Source organism: Tachypleus tridentatus, chromosome 7, assembly GCF_004210375.1.
Source record: "Tachypleus tridentatus isolate NWPU-2018 chromosome 7, ASM421037v1, whole genome shotgun sequence".
Taxonomy (NCBI): domain Eukaryota; kingdom Metazoa; phylum Arthropoda; class Merostomata; order Xiphosura; family Limulidae; genus Tachypleus; species Tachypleus tridentatus.
In genome coordinates this window covers 86,759,116-86,781,708 of record NC_134831.1, presented here as the reverse complement: position 1 = coordinate 86,781,708, position 22,593 = coordinate 86,759,116, and the positions used below count along the sequence as shown (strand labels likewise).

General features: G+C 35.6%; 1 protein-coding gene, 1 long non-coding RNA gene and 1 pseudogene across 12 annotated transcripts in view; all 3 read right to left on the bottom strand.

Moving 5' to 3' along the window:
• Nucleotides 1–234: 234 nt before the first annotated feature.
• Nucleotides 235–1,275, bottom strand: LOC143256113 (uncharacterized). The gene is made up of 3 exons (XR_013031085.1): nt 1,091–1,275; nt 804–889; nt 235–514 (listed from the first exon to the last, which is right to left on the bottom strand). It is a non-coding gene; the product is annotated as an uncharacterized LOC143256113 (long non-coding RNA).
• Nucleotides 1,276–9,470: 8,195 nt separating this feature from the next.
• On the bottom strand, nt 9,471–10,582 carry LOC143256104 (glyoxylate reductase/hydroxypyruvate reductase pseudogene; annotated as a pseudogene).
• A 3,109-nt stretch (nt 10,583–13,691) lies between these two features.
• Nucleotides 13,692–22,593, bottom strand: part of LOC143256102 (phosphatidylinositol N-acetylglucosaminyltransferase subunit A-like) — a 30,310-nt gene continuing 21,408 nt past the window's right edge. For 10 of the 11 annotated variants that reach the window (XM_076512852.1, XM_076512853.1, XM_076512854.1 and 7 more), the window contains 2 exons: nt 17,193–17,278; nt 13,692–14,495 (listed from right to left, as the gene is read on the bottom strand). In XM_076512852.1, the coding sequence (XP_076368967.1) occupies nt 17,210–17,278 (69 nt within the window). In that variant the 3' untranslated portion in view covers nt 13,692–14,495; nt 17,193–17,209. Of the gene's footprint in view, nt 14,496–16,799; nt 17,038–17,192; nt 17,279–22,593 lie in introns of those variants that run through there. The other variant, XM_076512845.1, reaches the window with a different exon arrangement.

Sequence of the window (22,593 nt, the reverse complement as noted above, 5' to 3'; positions counted from 1 at the left end):
GTACTCAATGTTTTCCAATATGTATAGATACAGATGTACTTGTCGTCAAGTGTTTTCCATATGTATAGATACAGATGTACTTGTCAAGTGTTTTCAATATGTACTCACAGTCAAGTGTTTTCCAATATGTATAGATACAGAGGTACTAGTCTAGTGTTTTCCAATATGTATAGATACAGATGTACTAGTCAAGTGTTTTCCAATATGTATAGATACAGATGTACTAGTCAAGTATTTTCCAAACTTTTTTCATCACTCTTTATGCACGAAACATGATTTCATGTGCCACCATTTTTTTTAGATAAGGGACAGTTATGTGATTAGATATAATTCACAGAAACATATTAAAACATCATATGTATTGTAGTAATTAATTATTATTATTTTCATTAATAAAAAAATATCTAAACACTTAACTATGCATTATTGTGCCCCATCACAGATAATTTATGCCTCTGAGATGAGAGTGGAGTGCCCCACGCTACGGGAAATGTTGTACTAGCTGATATGGATGCTATGAAAATGAAACAGACAGTATAGTTTGTTCACCACAGAGTTAGTTTTAATGACTCTTTAGTGCTGCAGGGCAAAACAAGTAATGGATTTCATGGTAAGTTAATTTATCTTGCATCCTTTATTTACAGAAATGTTAAGGTGTTTTTGGGCACCTATTCTAAACCACGAAATACTCATGTTAACCTTTCATACTTACTCAGTTTTATAAGGTTTATGACCCTTTTGTATTATCTGATTTACTTCTGAATACAAAAGCTAATTATGAGTGAGAAACAACAATTACTTACCAGCTACACTAGGTTCTGTCAACCACACCAGTTCTGGTGGTAAAACCTCAGGTACTCCCCCCACTTTAGTACTTACAACCTGCAAACTAGACAAGACTCTAAATAATATTTTTCTAATTATATTTACTGATTATCATATTGCACAACATATATTTTTATTTTGGTCATTATGCCATAATTAATGCACATAATGAAATTTTAATTTAGGTTTTAAAAAAATGCAGCACTGACTGCACAATTTTTTTATAAACTATCATTAGCTCCAGAAAAAGAATAATGCAACATACATGCTTTATAACTTAAAACTAGATTCTTTAGTCAAGAACTGTAACTGAACCATAAGTGAACTAAAAACCAATATCCAGCAACCGCTAACATCAGAGCTTCACCGAGTTAAAATAATTCATGTCACTTAGTGGATAAGAGAGTATTCATTGCTTAATTAACTATTTATATAATTTTTACGTCATAATTTTACATGAATACTGACCTTTGGACACAGAAAGCTACATCATAGAAATCATCTCAACTTATCATATTCCTTTCTTGGACTTAGTCTTGTTCTATTTGGTCCTTTAACAAGGTATTTTATTTATCATAAAAATATGATCTCCTTTCACTTTAATAAAGGTTTCATTTATTTATCACACTGACCTACAATGATACAAAATAATACTGTTTGCATGATTTAGTTAGAGAATATGTGAAAAATGATTATTTTTCATTAAACCAGGGATTTGGTTCCCAACATATGACCCACCCCGAGTAATCAGATCATTTTCTGGGATCATGTTCATATGAAGGAAAGATCATTTTACTGATGTAATCATGTTAGGTTCAGAAGAGTTCTTGTACATAAAGATATGTTTCTATTTTACTGTGTTCAGTTTTGCGACTTGAAAACTGCCACTTAAAAAGCAATGTTAGTGAAACATGGTGGGTAATGTTTTAGTTATTTGACTTTTTTGGCCTCAATATTTGAAATGTATTTAAGTGCTGATTTTAAGTAAAAGTTACGCACTACGTCTTTAATTCCAAATTCATTGGCTCGGCATGGCCAAGCGCGTTAAGGCGTGCGACTCGTAATCCGAGGGTCGCGGGTTCGCATCCCCGCGGCGCCAATTATGCTCGCCCTTTCAGCCGTGGGAGCGTTATAATGTTCGGTCAATTCCACTATTCGTTGGTAAAAAAGTAGCCCAAGAGTTGGCGGTGGGTGGTGATGACTAGCTGCTTTCCCTCTAGTCTTACACTGCTAAATTAGGGACGGCTAGCACAGATAGCCCTCGAGTAGCTTTTTTGCGAGATTCAAAAAACAAACAAACCAAATTCATTTTGTGCATTAACGAAACTTTAGTGCTCATTCGTAGTTCCAACGATAATTTAGAAAATGAGAGTTAGTTCCAATAACTATAATTTTTCATATTTAAAACTGCTAACTCTACAATTTTGTTATCTGTAAAACTTCAGTATTTTTAGAAAGTTGCAAATTATTCATTATATTAGGGACTGTAAAGTTTCATACATTGCCAAGACAAAACACCACTTAAAAAACTAGTTTGCGAGGAGTATTGTAATGAAATGGCCGTACACTATTTAACCCAGACACTCATCTATTTGTTCATATGTCGAAACCTTGGGTCACGCAATTTCTTTATCAATATCACGGAATCTTCAGACCTTGAACTTCGTATTAAAGAAAGTTTACTCGTAACAAAAGAGTGCTCTGCTCTTAACGCCGTATACAGCTTCTTAGACTTAAAACTATTTAATAAAGTGCTAAATATTTCACGTCTTTTAATTTCCCACCATAGCACCGTATGTGTGTATATAACGGAGCCAAAATGCAGCTAGTGGATTATGATATTCAAAAAGGACTTAAAAAAAGGCCCAAATTCCGCTATACTTGATTTAAAAGTTAGTTGACACTTTTCGAGAACTCGCCGAAAGTTTAATTGCACTCAAAAAGTTAAACTTGAATCATGATCTAATCTTTCTTAAGTTACATCACAACGTATATTGTTTGATTGGGTTTACTGTAATTTTACTTTCAGGAATGTTAAATTATTATAAATTAAACATTTATTAAGGTATTTTAATTCATGTTGCTGGAGTGTATTTGCAAATACAAGTTCTTTAGTCTTTTAACCCCCTACCTTCTGGTGAGAAACGTACGGTTTTATTAATAGAATATCATATTAGCATAATCTATTTTCTTTCTGTCTACCATGTCAGTAAATTAGTGTTTGACAATACTGTATCATTAGTCAACATATATTATTTTTCCAATTTTCTTCCAGATGATGGAGTAAGTATGTTCCAAAATTCTTAAAACTAAATAAAAATATTTTATGTTTTGTTAATTGTCATCTTTATTATTAAACTTTGTTTTCCCCACCACGAGTCCATTGGCCAACTTAAGTAAGAGACTGTATGTACTTGAGAAATGTGTTGGAGATTCTCTGAAAGACAAAAAATATGAAATCCATTATGTTTGCACACCATAAATGATCCCAACTTTGGTTTTCATTACTTAGAACATCTGTGTATCTACACTTTTTTTTTCTTAAGTATGCATGCTATCAATGACGTATTTAGTTTGGGGCTAGAAGGGACTTAGTCCCAGGGCCCATGGTTTTAATGGGGGCTCATTAATAAATTTATTATATGTAAAATTACATGGGATGTAAGGCCCACAAAAATTATCATTTCCTGCACCAACAAACCTTAAATCCGCTACCCTGTGGTATCAGTGTCTTTAGATTCTCCCGTAGTCTGACTGTTGTTTCAAATAAAGGAACATCTTTTCTGTTGTATTTTCATCTATAACACACAAATAGTATTTCTATTTCCAACATTCCAAAACATTCTGGTTTCAACGTTATCCTTTTGTCTTTATGGTATAAACCTACAACTAACCAATCCCTTGAGACGACGAAGCGTATAACATCATAAACATAGATAATAAACAGTGTCAAATTTACTCTTAGGAGGGGTGAGTGATTAATTACCGAGCATAGCAATATAATCAATATATAAATCAGTTTCAATTTGTTTGATAAAACGAATATAGCATCAATGTCTCCAGCGATATCCTTTGGCACATTCATGTAATTACTTTTTTTGTGTAATCAATTAATATATAGTTGTATTCTTAATGGTTGTGAGCAGTTAGACCATTTCCAATGTTTGCTGACGTGTGTTTCATACCTCATGTAAATACTTCATGACATGTTTATAAATGTCAGAAAAACACGTGTTCAAAGAGTCTTGGAAACTGAGTGCTTTCGAAAGGTGGATCCTGAAAAAAAACGAGTCCATCTTTCGAAAGTGCTCAGATTTTTATCATTTTTAACCCCATATTCAGAAATTTCTGTTCCTGATGTGATCCTTTTATAAAGTTTGCTTCATTCCATGCATTAATTATTGAGTGTTTCCACTGATGATAGAGCCTGCTTACTTCTGTTAGCTATTTATTCTTCTCAACTTTACCCAACCGCAAAAAGATATCTGTTCAATCATCACAACTTGAATTTTTTTATTTTATATATTTTTATTGTTTCTTTGATACATCCTCTGGATATTACAAATGAATAGCCCCCCCCACTGCTAGTTCAGCGGTAAGTCTACGGATTTACAACGATAAAATCAGAGGTTCGATTCTCTTCGGTGGGCTCAGCAGCTAGCCCGATGTAGCTTTGCTATAAGAACACAAACATACCAATGAATATTTATGAAGAATTTCATAAGAATTTTCAATTTAAGTGCAGTCTTATAAGCTTCATTCCCAAATAATCTTACCAAGTACCAAAATAATTTTACGTTTCACACAAATGTTTTGATGTGTTTTTCATTGAAAATATTTTGTAAAACTTATTTGGGAAAAGAAGGCCAAGTAAAGTTCATTTAATGATAACAAAATAGTTTATTTTTTTTTCCTTTTTCATTTCTGTTTACCATTCATTCTACAAAGTTGTAAACCTGGGTCACAAATATTGTTTTGAATTTCAACATAAATCTACTTCCCTAATGGTAGTACAAATAAATAAAGAACATAGTTAAAAAAAAGGCCTGATGCAACAGTGATTAATTATAAGCGTGAGTACGTATGTTACCATGTCAAGGAAAGCACATAAAAAAAACAACATAAGTGTTAAGTTTAAACGGGCTAAGGGAAAACAAACTGAGGTGCTAAGAGATTTCTTTTCCTTGCTGTATGCAGTATTGTGACATTCACATTAAAGTAGGTAAACAAATATGACTGATTAGTACTTTTATAAAGTATGTTTTTGTTGTGAAATAACTTTCTAGTTTTTGAGGTAACGTAGCACGTACTTTTATATCACGTGAGATTTAATATGAAACTTGATGAAAAGTAGTGAAACGTGTGTGTCGACTTTTCAAATATTTCCTTGACATGGACTGAACTCTTTCTCAAGGTTTTGATTAAGTTTGATATAACGGTTATTATTATTGAAGGACAGTAGTATGAGAATTGTTCTGGGATATCGTTTCAAGACTTGAGCTATTAGAATAAAGATAATTTTTGTGACCTCGTTACCAAGGGCGTAGATTTTTTACACCCAATGGGGGAGGGGGGAAGATTTTTGCAACCACTTATGTGGACTGTGCAATTTCCAAATTGGTAATCTCTGATTACGTGAACCTGAAAGCTGTAAACATGCAAACACAGACTAATCTTGTTGCCACGATACTTGCATGTATAGTTAAAACTACTAACTGATACGAACTATCGCTTAGATCGAAAAGCTGAGAAGCATGCCTATATTAATGATGTACATTTCGGCTACTGAAAAAGCCTACATCTTGGCCTAATTATGCAATTCGATTGGTTAGAACACGAGAATAACAAGAACAAACACACAATTTGTAGGCCTGTGATGCAATAAAACAATTCAACAGACTAAAGTGTAGAGGGGATTATTGTATCTACCATCTTTCCAGCTAAAATGAAGGGGTGTATCCCCCATCCCCCCAAGATTTACGCCCCTGCTCGTTACATATTTATTCGAGGTAATTTCAACTGTGTTGGTAGAAAATGTTTGCCGCTTAATATATTACATTAGAGACAGTTGTTTTGGAATCAAGTACTATATTATAAACCGAATTTACTTTTGTATTTGCGGCAGTGCTACTGGGGTTGTATGACTATGTCCTTAATATTAAACTATTGACTAAAGGCTAAGAAGGCACTTCATCACCCACCATCCAAGCTAAGGAACTGACTTTGGCTAATAGAAGCTCCTACCACTCAAAAGTTAAAGTAGAGGAAATATTCTATGGTATCATTCGGATTTTTTACATGGCTCTACAACAGCGCTACCTCGCACCCTTGGATTTATATTCAGTTTATGTTGGTTTGTTCTGAATTTCGCGCCAAGCACACACAAGAGCTATTTAGATTAACCGATCTTAATTTAGCAATGATGAACTAGGGAGAAAGCAGCTAGTCAACACCTCCCGCCGCTAACTCTTGGGCTACTCTTTACCAACGAATAGCGGGGTTAACCATTATATTATAACACTCCCACGGCTGAAAGAGTGAGCGGGTTCAGTAAGAAAGATTCGGACCCACGACTCGCACATTGCGAGTTGGGTTTTGTGACAACCACAAGATTCATATTCGTCAATGTTATTACAATGAAAGACATTTTTTCGGTAGTTTTTATGTCTGTTTTAGCTAATTAAACTGGCAAAAATAAATCAAATTGATAATTTTTCGGCGTATTATGTAAGTTGCTAAATTGTTATTCGTAAACTAGAATAATTTACATAATTTTCGTCAAGGCGACAGGTTCTCCACCTAGTTTTTAATATATTAATTTAGATTTTTGTTTGTCGTAGGGGTAGCGTATCACGATGAGCCTGGCATGGCCAAGCACGTATGGCGTGCGACTCGTAATACGAGGGTCGCGGGTTCGCGCCCGCGTCGCGCTAAACATGCTCGCTCTCCCAGCCGTGGGGGCGTATAATGTGACGGTCAATCCCACTATTCGTTGGTAAAAGAGTAGCCCAAGAGTTGGAGGTGGGTGGTAATGACTAGCTACCTTCCCTCTAGTCTTACACTGCTAAATTAGGGACGGCAAGCACAGATAGCCCTCGAGTAGCTTTGTGCGAAATTCCAAAACAAACTTATCACGATGAAACAAAAAAGAAAATTTAATGAAAGGTAAAATCTGGGTGCTTCCTATAGTATATAGAAATTTCTTTGCTTGTATATAAACATAAAGCTGCCCAATGGGCCATCTGTGGTCAGCCCACCACAGGTATCGAAAGTCTATTTCTAGTGTACTTAGTCTGTAGACATCTCTCCCTCGAGTTGGGGCGTGTGTAGAACTAAACACACAATACAACTTTCGGAATCGGTGAATTATTGAGTTAATAAATGTTTTAGTACAATGCAAGTCAATGAGAATTACTGCGTTTGTTCGTTAGAAAGGTTAATTAGCCAAAGTATTTGTTATCGATGAATTAGCAATGAATTTCTGCAAATAAGCGTACATTACTTTCACCCAAATATTAAAAACGTTAGAATAAATTCATTGTTGTAACTTCGCATTATTTTCATCAAATCCCAATTGAAAGTAGTTTGGTTTCTCATCTAAGACACCATTAGATAACTGTTATTACAACAACAACAAAAAAGTCTTGCATTATACACAATGCCAAGTAGGATACATGTGAGCTGATCACCTCCAGTGTCAATATCAATTCGCTACGAAAAACACGTTTTTCATGTGCCACTAGGTGTATGTATATATATGTGTGTGTGTGTGTGTGTGTGTGTGTGTGATTACATCCTATATGTTATTTGGCTACAGACAAACAAAACAGTTTGACTTTAGCTAACCATCTGAAAGCAAAGAAAAGCCCGGTTTATATACAACATACATCAACAAATTCAGGACTGAAGTACAAGCAAAGATTAATAACCAAAGGAGAATTTATAAATAATTGAGTTTCAGTTATATATCAGTGCCTTTTGACGAAATCCCATAATCTATATTTTTATAGATAATATTCCAAGATATTATTAACACATTGACTCTCACTCGACCCACCGGTGAGTCGTTCTCTGTTTTCTTTTTAGAAGACCACTTATTGGCTTGGACACAACGGCTACACATACACTCTTTCTAAAAAAGGAATTGTAAAATGACTAATGGGACCCTAAAGAGTGTCGGTAAAATAAGCTTGGAAGCCAACGTGTTAACATGCAGAAAGTGAAGTTCGATATATTCTTCTGTTATTAACACGTCTCCCAGGAGCCAAGGGGTGTCTTTATAATTTGTTGAATCGCAAAAGTCACTTCAATCCAGTAACTCCTACAGAGGGTGGTTTTGGACGTATCTTTTTGATAGAATTTCGAAACAAGTTTTCACTTGCTAATTGATAAAATCCGAAGTGAAATATAACGTTCTCAAGTTTCCATACTAGTTAGTACTAAGATCAAACCGTTCAGAGTAAATTCAGTACATATCGATAAAGCCACATTCTTAGAATCATTAATTAAACAACTGACAACTTTTTATTTTTCCGCTATCATCTTTTTAATGCTTATCTTTCAGTTTAGGTAGAACGATTTCACTTGTGATTCGGAAGAGAAGGTCGAAGCATGAAGATATCCAAAAAAAAGTGTGAGTAGACAGGAACAATTTGAAAGTAGCTACAGACATAATTTTGTGCTCGACCTGTTGCACAGTGTCTATCAAGTTGGGCCTAAACCGTTCCTGTGATTTGGAGACTTCCACGCTTATTGTGCTTGGTCATTAAGTCCATGATGCTTAAATGTTTTTGGAATTTCGCGTGAAGCTACTCGAGGGCTATTTACATTGGACGTCCCTAATTTAGCAGTGTAAGAGTAGAGTAAAGGGAGCTAGTTACTTAACAACACCCACCGCCAAATCTTGGGCTGCTCTTTTACCAACGAATAGAGGGATTCATCATAACATTATAACGCCCCCACGGCTGAAAGGGCAAGCATGTTTATTGTAACGGATACTGAACCCACCATCCTCAGATTATGAGTCGAGCACCCTAAAAATCTGGCCATGCCGGGCTGCAATTGATGCACCGACAGATTTCAATCAACTTATCAAATTACTTTTCGCACCCCCAACATCAAAAGAATACGGGAAATGCCTTATTTTAAGCTAATAAAAATTTCAGTTAAAATTAAGAAAAGTCGGATTGGATAATTTTTTCAACACAAATGTTCCCCATTGGTTCATGAGGAGCCTGTTAAAATATTTGACTGTATTTCGCTAAATTACTCTCCGCTTTATTAATGAAAGAAGTTGATAGTTACAAGCGAAAATGTCAAAAGTAGCATTACGTCCAACTGTTTCATTAAATGTTATGTACAAAGTTATTTATACCAAACTAGTAACGCCTGGCAATGTTTTTTTGTAATATACCTATAACATATGTCAGCTCATTGTTTTTATTTGTAACATGAAATTTCTTGTACAGTGAAATTAACCGTCACTCCTAATAGTATTTGTGATAATTTATTATTTTCCCCGTAAAACAAATTAAATTACGCTACCTAGATTAATATTATAGTATGATTTTATTTAGTTCTTGGCGTAAAAGACACACAATCATCATATAGCGAACTACTTATAAGTAAAAAACGTAATTACATTCAACTAGTGAGTGAGACTAGTTTTTTTTTTTATCCACCTTGTGTTGAACATCTTTTAACTCTGGGATCGGTGTTATCAAACCTTTCCCATCGCAATACGACAAGACGTTTCTTGCCGCGAGTTTAGCCATATTTTGTCTAACTGTTACTTCTGCAGTTCCTATGTGGGGTAGAAGGACCAAGTTTGGTAGAGTGGTGAGTCTGTGATCTTTTGGTATCGGTTCAGGAACCATGACATCCAAACCAGCAGCATGGATCTTTCCATGTTTTAAGGCATCGTATAAATCATCATGTTGGACGACTTTTCCTCTGCTCGTGTTGATAAATATAGCAGTAGATTTCATCAGGTTAAACTGCTTAGCAGTAAACAGTTCTGTTGTTTTGTCTGTCAGATTGCACGTACAAAGAACGAAGTCCGACTCTCTCAGAAGATCTTCAAATTCTACATAGCGGGCTCCCATACTTTCTACAGCATCAACAAGTTTGTGTATATCATAGTACACAACTTCATTGACCTTAAATGATAAAAGTCTTTCGGCAACAGCCTGACCGATTTTTCCCATGCCCACGATGCCCACAGTGGCATTTTTAAGTCCTACACCACACATCCAATAAGGCTCCCACTTATGTACCTACTCTCCATTTTTTATAGCGTTTGAAGCTTCAAACAGTCGTCTCCCAGTTATCAGCATAAGAGCTACTGTTAATTCGGCAACGCTATCAGTTGGTATCCCTGGTGTATTACTTACTAGGATGTCGCGTTTCCTGCATTCATTAATATCAATATGGTCGTACCCGACAGAATTGGTCGCGATTACTTTAAGTTGCTGTCCAGCTGCATCAAGTACTTCACTGTCGATTATATCTGTTGTTGAACAGTAAATAATATCCTTTCCCTGAATACCCTTAATAAGCGCCTCACGTGGTATTGTTTTGGGTTCTTTATAAAATTCAACATCACATACCTTCCTCAACATGTCGTTCACTTCCTGCGATATGTCAGGCCTAGTAACAAAAACTTTGTATTTTGTCATGGTGACTACGTTTTATCGATAGCAGTGCTACACTGTCCGTGTAATCCTCAGTGAAACTCAGTCACTCGCATAGCTCAAGATTCATTATATAACCTATGTTGTCGGTAAGCGCCATCTCTGGATAAACACGTGCAAAAGGTTTGTTTGTGATTATTTGAGTTAACCCAAAAGTGTTGAATTTATAGAGCCATAATTTTCCTTTTGTTGATAATAGTAACATAAAACTTAAGAATATGTTATTTAGCCAATAGGTCGCTGCATTTTTATTTTTCTTCATATAAGTGTTTCACATTCTAATGATAACTGTTGAAGAATTTAAATATATATTTTCTTATTGAAAACGTAATGTTCCTTTATTATTAATTACTTCCTGCCAACGATTTACAAGCTTCTGAATGCCACTTCTGTAAAATTATTAGGGTTTGGAGGAAAAGAATGCAGAGAAGGTAGTTTTGACAATTTCATGTGTTCCAAGCTCTTTTCCATCAAGATAGTTCTGCAAACTTCGGAATAGATGATAATCAGATGGGGAAAGGTCTGGAGAATAAGGAAGTTGTGGAAATCTTTCCAGTCTAGCTCTTCAATCTTTACAGATGTGATCCTTGCTGTATGAGGCCGTGCATTATCCTGGTGTTACACAACATCTTTACAACTGATCAAAGCAGGCCTCTTTTCTTTCAGTGCAAACTTTGAGCGCTTTAACTGTTGACAATAGAAGTCTGATGTAATCGTTACATTAATAGCAGCAATTCAAAGTGGATCACATCAACAATATCCAACCGAAAGATTAACAAGACTTTCCTAGGGTGGTGGTCCATTTTAGGCTGTGCTTTAGCCAGTTCACCTGCACGTAGCCATTGTCTGCGGCACTTAACATTTTTATAAAATATCAATTTTCCATCTCCAGTCACTGACCTGTCCAAAAAAGGTAAGTTACATTTACGAGAGTGCAGAAAAGTGCAAATGTCCACTCTTGCTCTAAGGTTGGCTTCTGTCAAATCATGGGTGACCCTTTTGCCAAGTTTTGAAACGTTTTCTAGCTGCTGTAGATGACGGTGAACTGTTGAATGGTGTGAAATTAGCTTCTGTGCCAGTTCTTTAACAGTTACAGCACAGTCTCCATCAAGTGCAGCCAGCAGCAAGTCATCGTTAAACTATATAGGATGACCTGATCGTGGCGCATCACATAAATTGCAGTCACCTGATCTAAACTTCTGAAAACACCTTTGACATTTTCTTTCATTGAGAGACTTCGCATCATAAACAACTTGAATATTTCGTGTAGTTTCGGCTACACGGTTGTCTTTTTTAAATTAATAAAGCATTATATGCCTAATATGCTTCTCAGACACATCCATCTTCATAAGGGTTTATTTGATAAATGATCTAAAAGTGGAGTTGGGTTAGTTTCTTTAATTTGTGTGAACATTTTTATACACGTCTTACTACATATTTCATTCATTAAAGCCTTTTGCAAAGACAAAATGATAATACACTTTCTGTATTACTTATGGGATGACCTGATAATTTTTCCTTCATTTTGTTTAATTTCGCGCAAAGCTACACGAGGGCTATCTGTGCTAGCCGACCCTAATTTAGCAGTGCAAGACTAAATGGAAGGCAGCTAGTCATCACCACCCACCGCCAACTCTTGGGCTACTCTTTTACCAACGAATAGTGAGATTGACCGTCACATTATTTCGCCCCCGATGCTGATTGGGTAATCAATCCTGTTCAAACATTTCCATTTCTTCCAGTGTTTCCCACTGAGATCCTGTTCTGAAATGGTCGATGGTCAGGGTTCAGGCAGAGATTGGGACTGTACTTGGGGTGGAATTCCTGAACTGTTTCCTCGGCCCTTTGTCGAACCATGGTGGTTCTTCCCCGTGATTACACCGACCTTCCCCTTGTAGTGGAACAACGTCCCCTCGTAGTTTTACCTGTCTCTACTATCTTGGTTACTTTCAATTTGCTTTGTGTGCTTAATTTACTTTCTTCACCATTGTTTTCCGAGTCTTCTTCTGAGCTTTCATTCTCAAAGCAGTCACTCCTTGAGTCTGAATCTTGAGTTATTTACAAAACTTGAGCTGCAGTGAATGATGAACACCTACACGAAGCCATCTTGGAAACTTTGTTGACAACATTCTTCCCTTTTTCTGCATCCCGGAATCAATACTAATCACGTGATCAGGTTCATGAATAAGTAAATATTCCAAGATAAACATCTAAGGCTTATTAAGTGGAAGCTATGCATTTGCCCTAAAGTGCTGCTACCTAATGAATAAAAAAGACAATATAAAAATTTGATAATAGTCGCAAAGGTCACAAAGTCGTAGGATCGACTGCAGTCGGACATTGCAGTGAAAGAGTTAATGACTGAAGTTGGTTTTTCTGATTTTCTATTGTTATATGTTTGAATAAACATAATACATGACAGTCTCTCAAACATATACATTAATCGATAATCCACAGGTAACACACCGTTTAACAAACAGAAATTTACATAAACCGCCAACCAACATAATACGGTAGCCACTGTTAATCTCGCTCAGAGATGTCACAACAAATACCTTACTGAAATCAAAGTTGTTAACTGTTAATGTAGTGGCTTCATATCAAATACCCTAATGAAATCAAAGTTGTTAACTGTTCATTTAGCGGTGTCATAACAAATACCCTAAAGAAGCCATAGTTACAACGGTAACACGTACAATGATGAAGAATGATACTTAAGTTATGCAAATATTGTATGAAAGCAGAATATTTCAGTTATACTATGCAAGATAATCAATTATGCAACTTAAACAAATACTAAAGCATTTTATGCTGAACAGTGTTTCAAAATTTCAGTGAGCATTGGACTTTTGATACTTGTTAGCACAATGTTATTAGCAACCCCATCATGTGTTACAGATACAATTTTCTTGGCTGTGGAAATTCATTACAATTACACCTCCATGTCAAACCTGTGTTATAGTTATTAGTAACATGTATTCTGGTTCATTCATGAAGTAAGCAAAAATAAAGTATAACATTAAACCAATCTTTAAGTAGAGTTTTACTAAAACATTCTCTAATTGAAATTGATATTCAAGACTCTACAATTTGATCTTTAGCTATATTTAACTGTTGTGAAATGTATCTATTGTGTGATTGGAAAAAAAAAAAACTGAGCCAGGCTAGTACAGATACTTATGTACATTTCTGTATTTTTGAACTTTACACCATCACTGACATCATTGTTAGATATGACTGGACATGCACTGGACATCAGCAGCTGAACTTATCAGAAGAAAACAAATACAACTACACATTGTAGAAAATGTAGGTGAGAAAGTGGTAATTGTTTATGTTTACAAAATGTCTTTATGGATTTTGTAGAAAGTAGCAGCTTATAAGTCACTTACTTTAAGTGTAAACCAAACCTTTACTCAAAGATAAACAATCATAAACAGTATTTTGTATTTATGGCAAAAGCTACTGAAACTACCTGCCACAATCTTTAATTTTGAGCTACTTATCAGAGAGAAGATAGCAAACCACTACTTGTCCCACCTCCTGTGCTTAGGGATTGACTGCTTCTTTTGTAACACACCCACAGCTTAAAGAACAGGAGACACCTTGTGGTATTGTAATGGATTTGATTTGATTGAAACTCAGGAAGAAAGATTACTAGTAACTTGTAGTATAAGTTATTACATACTCATGTAGAAAGTAAACTAAATATACATCCTTATACATACATGAAATCAGACATATGCTTCAGATATTTTGTCACTTCTGGATTATGGTAACTAATTAAACACCCTTGAAAGAGGTACAGATAGTCCTGAAGTACATTCCTATCTTGGTGTCTTCTTGTGTCTGTTAACCAGTTTGAAGGATTATTAACAGATTCACTTTATTTATTTTCACCATGAAACTTCAGTTCTCTTCTTTAACTATGTCAGAATTCGAAATATGTCCCAAAGTGATGCACTTGTTTCAAAGTTCCTGTAAAAATTAAATAAATTGAAAGACAAAGTAACTGAATAATTCTATATCCAGAGTCTAGCACATTACCCTAAAACAAAACAATCCCATCAAAGATAGGAATAATGAAATTACTGAGACTTTAAATAAAAAAACATAAACCATGAAGCTATCAAGCTGAACAGATAAAATGGTCCCAGAAATATCAGTTTTTGTTACAAGTTACTGTTACTTATGCTGAAAATATGTTCTGAGCCAATATGTTTCTTGTAACCAGAAATTATGTTATGTAGCTACCAAATACTGCTTAATAACTAAACAACTACATATTATTTGAAATTTCATTCTTAATTAAGACTATAACTGGCTTTATTAAAACCAGTATTTGAAAAACAGTTTTGTATTTGGGTATCACTTAGTTTAGTGCTGCTGTTATTTGTTGCCATGAGATTTTAGTCTTCTTTGACCAAAAATGCATCTACGAGATTATTTGTTTTGTACTTACAAAGAGTGTTAAACTTTAACTGTATCTTATGAGGGCTTATTACACTTGTATAATTCAAATGATCAAATAAAGGACTTAAAATGTTTTCCTTAACTTATGTAAGCAGGTACTAGTGTTACTATCAGAAAAGTTAACTGTGGCTAGTGTAAAAGAAATTGGAGTTGTGATGGGAAAGTAACATAATTTTCCTTTCCAGGATAAATTTATAAAGGCCACAAAAACAGGTGGAACAAGTGCGTGAACGTGTAGACAATTCTTATACACTACTTTCAAGAAGGTTCACAAAAAAAGGTGGAACAAGTGCAAACAATTTTAACAATAAAACACTGTTTCATACAAGGAAATGAAATGTGTACCTATGTTTAACCAGTTCAAACATCTTTTGAAAGGAAGAAAATACTGATGAGAGAATTATTAAAAGTCAGTTATGTGGATGAACCATGTATTTTGAAAATGGAAAAACCAGGATTAAACAGCACATTCTCTTTAAACAAAAAGCAACTGGAAACAGAGTTTATTAAATGTTTTGATTTTTTAAAATATTCCAGAGAATAGTGTACAAGGGAAAAAAATTCAAAGAATTCAAGTCTACCGATATATTACGATAACCTCCCAACTACTCCTGAAGAGAATGATGCATCTAGAAAATTTTGTTTTCTCTGTGACAAGAGTAACTTCTACAAGAAAATGAAGACAAAGAACCTGCCTCCCACTAGTACAGAGGATTTACAATGCTAAAATTAGGGGTTCGATTCCTCTCGGTTGGCTCAGCAGATAGCTTGATGTGGCTTTGCTAAAAGAAAACACACATACACAAAGAACATTCCAATAGTAAGTTGAATGAAATCTGTGTCAAGAATTTTACAGGAGGAAGAATGTAAGGCTGTACACAATGTAATTCTATTTTATTATTGGTAAGTCATCTAACTATTAGATTCAAAGAGGTCTGGGAACTAGAAGGTTACAGAATAAGGATGTAAAGTTGTTTTTTACCAAAAACACAGTTTTACTTATCCACAGAAAACAAAACAAAAACAACAATAAAAAAAAATGTAATTCACCACCTAATGTCAATAATAATAAACTTAGAGAATGTGATGAAATGTGGTATTTTACCAGTTTTCTATTGAGTAACTGGCAGAATAACAGGAGGTTCACCAGGAAATGTACTGTAGAGCAAAATTCTAAATTCTCTAACCGTGACTGAAGTTGAAGCAAAGAGAGAGATTGGCTTCAAGTAAAATCTTTATCTCAAACATTCATTAAACAGTCAAAGACAATAACAAGTATATCACTTAGGTGTCTTTACTGGAAAGCTTAAATATCAATTATATTTGTAGCAAAATATAATCATATCTGTGATCATTACTGATGGTACAGACTCAAAAAAAACAACAACATGGAAGCATATATGAAAAATATTGCCATTCTTTTTAGGGTTAACATTACTTTATAAAAGTACAACATGAATACCAATACAAAGGAACAACTTTATACATAAACTATATTAATGAATATAATCAAACATCAAGCACACCCTCTACATTCCTACACTCAATTACACAACCCCCTTCAAACATGTGGTCAGCTATCGGTCAGTTACCTCTTTCTTTCTTTGTGAACCGGACAATGACCGAAGAAGGTCAAAACGTTGTTTGCCCCTCTACATAAAAATTTTCTCAACTCATACCAGCCGTTTTTAAATATATAAAAATACATCATGTTTTACTTGAAAGTTATTTTTCCTAAAAAACAACCAAGCTGATTGTTGTCTTAAATTAAAGCTACACAAATAAGATATTGAAAAAATGTTTTAAAAATGTATATTAAACAAGGTTGTAGGAAATGTTTCAACACCCAGACAAACAGTAAGTTTTAGCGTTATTAACTGAAGACAGGGCCCAACATGGCCAGGTGGGTTAAGGCGTTCGACTTGTAACCTGAGGGTCGCAGGTTTGAATCCCAGTTGCACCAAATATGCTCACCCTTTCAGCTATGGGGGCATTATAAAGTGATGGTCAATCTCAGAAATGTACTGTTACTTCATGCACTTGACTACTGTGAATGGAAATTAATAGAGCTTATTTACGTTCAGTGAAGTTTCCTTGCTGTTATGTTTTTAGATCTGTATAAAACAAATGTGGTATGTATAAGTTAACAACAGTATAGAGGACAACACAAGGAGTACCAAATAACAACAAATGATGACTTACAATATCTGCTAGAGAGGTCATCTCTTACTATGTACTGATCTATGAGACTGGAACTTCTTTGTACCATCTGCAGCTTTGTCAATATCCTGTAAACAGATCAAAATCTTATGTTATCTAGATTCTAATCTCTTAATGCAAAGGACCTGTCATTAAACGTAACAATACAGAAATACCTAAATTATAAAAACAATAAACAAAGTCCCTTCCTTGTGAACATCACATGGAGAAAAAGCAACACAAGAGAAATAAAGTAATTTATTTGACAAAAATTTGATGATAAATCCACTAACTTCTTTATAAAGTACTTGTGTTGATATAAATTTGATTATAAATCCATTAACTTCTTTATAAAGTACTTTTGTTGATATAAATTTGATTATAAATCCATTAACTTCTTTATAAAGTACTTGTGTTGGTAAAATCTTGATAAATCCATTAACTTCTTTATAGAGTACCTATGTTGATATAAACTTGATTACAAATCCATAAACTTCTTTATAAAGTATCTGTGTTGATATAAACTTGATAAATCTCTTAACTTCTTTGTAAAGTACTTGTGTTGGTAAAATCTTGATAAATCTCTTAACTTTATCTAGTATTCTGAAGTCTACAGGTAAAATGTCCAACTGAACAAAACTTTATGTTTGAGGAGAAACATTCATCAGAACAATAATTAAAAGCTAATGTTGTAATTTTCCTTGACTGAAAATGTATTTCTGATCGGTACTTCCCTCCTCTCTCAAGATCACATGATTACGTATTTTAATATAGTGCTGCCCTCTACACACAATGTTGTCTTTACACATGCCACATATTTTCTGCTCCCTCTTATTAAAATCAAATGATTCCAACATTTCTCTCTCTTAAATCATCATGCATCACTCCTCTGCCAATAAAAGCATGACTCCCTCTATATGTCTCTACTGAACTATCACTTCAAAGTTTGGCGGAAGACATAAACACTGAAGGAAAGTGGGTAGAGGAATGGTGGGAAGAGTTAGTAGAAGGAAGTACCTATTGGAAATGTATTTTCAGTCAAGGAAAGTTATAACTCCTGATTCAGTACTTCCCTCCCTTCCAAAACCCATCCATGGAGTACTGACATCCATGTGGGGAATAGGATGAGGACTCGACTCCCAGTCAGTGGGTTAACTGAAATTTGACACCTCACTCTCTTGTGAGTGTATATTGCATACTGAAGAATAGCATATCATCTACACCTGCAAAACACCACCACTCTACTCTGCAATGAATGGTTACAGCCATCTTTGTATGGAATCCATTCAGGAGGGTGCCTCTATGGTAGACCACCCTGGTGGCTTGGAATTATAAAGTAATAAGGTCTTCCATACTCCACAAGAAGAAATGGGAGTGAGAAAGTGGTAGAAAGTCCAGAGGAATGTCATCACCTGAGACAGTGCAATGGGTGATAATGAAACCCTAATTTGAAAAGATGACCATACTGATTGATTTAATACAAGGCATTGCAGGGATGGGCAGCTTTTCCCTTCTACTCTATCCATGCAGTTCATCCATACATCTGTAATGGGCAAGTTTATGAAGCAATTATATTGCAAGTTTATTCACATACAAATGATTTTATGGAACACCCCATTTCAATTGTGAGCATTGCAAAGCCATGGAAGGTAAAGCATGAGTCAACACGGTGGTATAGTGGGGATGTCAAGTTGAAGAACAGATGGTCAGGCACCACTCACCACAGAATGGGATCCATATAATGAGTAAGTAAAGCAAGGGTTCCTGAAAGAAAAATAGGAATATAAACTTACCTGCTCAAAGTTGCACTGAAGCCTGAAGAATGGGTGCAGGTGGAAGACAAACACCCAACAAAGAAGAAACTGCGATATGGTGCGATAAGTAATGGGAGATGAATGTATTTGATGTAGTCCACATGCCTGACTGTAGGATTTTATGGCTGATGAAGATGATATGTGAGGGAAAAAGTGAGGTATTAAATCTGATGTGAAAACATCAGGCACAAATTGTGGGAAGAAGCCAAGTAGGAATAAGTCAATCAAATAAAATGTCAAACCCAACTAGTGAGGGTAGAAGGGGAAAGATCCCAAACAGAGGAAGATTTCCGAGGAATAAAGAGTCGGTAACAGGTACCGTGGAAGAAATCTGTTTGGGCAGTATAACATAAAAGTCTATCTGGATTAAAACAACAAAAGATATGTGAAATATAAGGAAGAGAAACAGACAAACGGAGAGTTACCCCCCATATCATGTGAGGTCTTTGAGAGGAATAAAGGAGAATACATGTAGGGTGGTAATACATATGTGAAACATCAATGATAAACAAATCTGACCCTTGACATCCACAGTCTAAGGGGAGAAGGAAATACATTTTAAGAGAATGATGGAACATGAGGAAAGTGGCTGAAACAAAGGTAAATTGTGGAAATGGAGGACCACATTAATATTCCAGTCTGGAGGAATAGACCATAAGGGGGGATGACAAATCTGGAAGGAACACATTAACATGGTAAGGACAGGAGAGCAGATACTCAACTGTATCAGAAAAACGAAAGGTATGGAATAAGGCAGCCCAATAACCTGAGGATGATGAGATTAAAGACGCATGGTTGAAAATCCACATAAGAAACTCTAACACTCTAGTCACAGTAGGTTGGTCAGTAGGGAATACTGGAGTTACATTTTCCATTTGGGTTGATACACCTCCATTGAAGAAGGATGTCTGGGATGAGCTAAACAGAAAGCTACTTGATATACCCACCAAGGACTAGAGAAAAGCCAAATGTAAAGACAAAGGAGGTGAATGGCTGGATGTAGAAACAGTGACCAAAGTTAATGAAGAAGGAAGGGATACAAAGGTTGTGATACTGGAGGGAAAAATTGCAGTTGTTGTAATTGTGGAAACTACAGATGAGGTAACCAATAAGAAGTGATGAGAAGTACTTGACAGAGTGGTATGGATGAGAGAGATTACCTGGTGAAATAATCAGATAAGAAGATAAACATAAAGAAATTTATGGTATCAATCCTAGTTGAAGGCATTGACAGCTAAAGCCCAAGGCTAAGATGCTGGGGACTAAAAGAGGGCTAACTTGTGATTGAAGTAGGTAGCATGCCCAATCTACATGGGGAAAATGAAACCCCACCAATTACAAAGCCACCAGAAAATGAAGGGATCTAAAGATCACTCCATCAGATATATTTGACTGGGGCATGAAAGGCAATTTGCTAAGAGATTGAAAGCACCTGGAATGTAACACACAAGATTAATATGATCTATGCGGGTCCAATATAGTAGATCCAACATTTTAAAACAGGGGTCTCTTGACCACGTGTCCCCTTGCTGATTGATATGAGCTACCATTGTAGAATTGTCAGAAAGAATCACCAACAGACATTGTCTGGTGAGAGGAAGCAAGCATGTTTATATTGTTTATATGTGTGTGTGTGTGTGTTGTTCTTATAGCAAAGCCACAATTAGCTACCTGTTGTGTTCATTGAAGGGGATTGAACCTTTGATGTTAGCAGGGGGACAAAAGGAAGTGAGTTATTTAAAGTCCAATGGAGTGCAAAAAAGCTCAAGAACTTTGATATGCAAAGACCTTTTGATCTAAAGCCTTCTACAGCCCTGAAGAAATGCATCTGTGAAAATATGTAATTCTGGATAAGGAGAAGGAAGTGTGGCATTCACCAACATAAGGATCTTGTCCAACCATCAACAGAGATTGTTAATCAAGCTAGAAGTAAGTATAAAGGGAATTTACAAGGGAACCCAAGAAGGTTCTATTGATTATGAAAAGCCTAACGAAGGGTCACTTTTGTGCAACACAAGGTAAGACTAGTGACATCACTGAAGACCACATCCCCCAAACAAGAGAACCTTACAAGCAGAAAGTGAGAGAGCTGAAAGAGCATGATGAACTAACAGTTCCATGGAATGAAGCTGCAGGGGAAAAGGTTGGACCTGGTTGATTGGTGTTGAAAAAGACATCCAAGTGAATGTGATATTGGGTTGGCTGAAGGAAGGACATCTTTGATATGATTAAACAGCCCATCTGAGCAGTCACTAGAAGAAGCTGATGGGTATGGTTAGCAAACTTCAATTTGGAAGGAGCTAAAAGAAGCCAATAATCCATATAATGGCTCAATCACAACTCCAAAGCATGAAGATAATAAATAAAAGCTCTGACCTCTTGACAAAAAACATAAGGGGCAGAAGCAAACTTGAAGAGTATGGAACAAAACACCATGTGATGGACGAACTGAAGATATCAACGAGACCATGGGGATATAGGGATGTGGAGATAAACACTGGTGACATCAATACTTGTCCCAGAGAAAATGCCCACTGTCAGGTAAGAAACAGTAAAATGGGACAGTTGAACAAAGTAATTGAGGAAAGACAAATTGATGATAGGCTACTTGATCAAGTCCTGGTTTTCTTAGGAACAACAAAGAGTCTTGAATAAAACTAGGTGAAAGATATATAACAGATTCAATGTCCTGCTGAGATAATAGTTTCTGAACCACCTCCAACAGACACTGGCTGGTCATGGGATTCCAATAAGGAGGAAAGAAAATGGGTATAAGAGACACTGGAGGAAGGATAAAAATGGGATTATGAATCCTTCCAATAAAACTTGAAGACCTTAATGTTCCATGTTGAAAGGATGCCAGTAATGAAGAAAATTGGTAAGCCAAGCTCTCACCAGATTAGAATCCACCAGGTGATATGATGTGCATTGTCAAAGAATGCGATGAGATGAGGACCTCAAAAAGAAGGAACAAGTAAGTGTTGGGAAAAAAGAGGGAGGAGAAATGGTAATAGGTGCTGTACTTGGATCTGACCGAGACATAACAGACTGTTGTTGTACTGCTGAAGTTCATGATTCAAAAAGACTCAGAGAGTGTGTCCAATATGTATTACCACAGAAGTGGGCCATATGTAAACACCTAAGATAAGATGATGGTTATGAGTTAAGGTTGCATCACAATCTAGAAGGTCCCAACAACAGAGAAAATACGTATGCAGAGCCAGAGCCGAAGACGACAAATGAGCCAACATAGAATAAAGAAGGGAAAGAATATCCCACAAAATCCCTCAGGGTTTTGATGAAAAGCTTAAGAGAGGATATGGGTGGTAGAGAAATAATGTAAAAAAGTTGTGAAGGTAGAACAAAGGCAGGAAAGTTGGGCATGTCCAAAGAAAAAAAACTGTATATAGATGACAGCACTGGATGAGAATAGTTAATTTTGCGAGAAGAGGGAAGTATGTTATTGGAATCAGCTAGTGTTAATACCATGAATATATTATTGATTAGAACATTTAAAATGTAGGAAATGAGTGAGTCTTGTTTGAGTAGGCTATTCTGTAATATGAGGGGGGGAACAGCGCAGTTGGGAA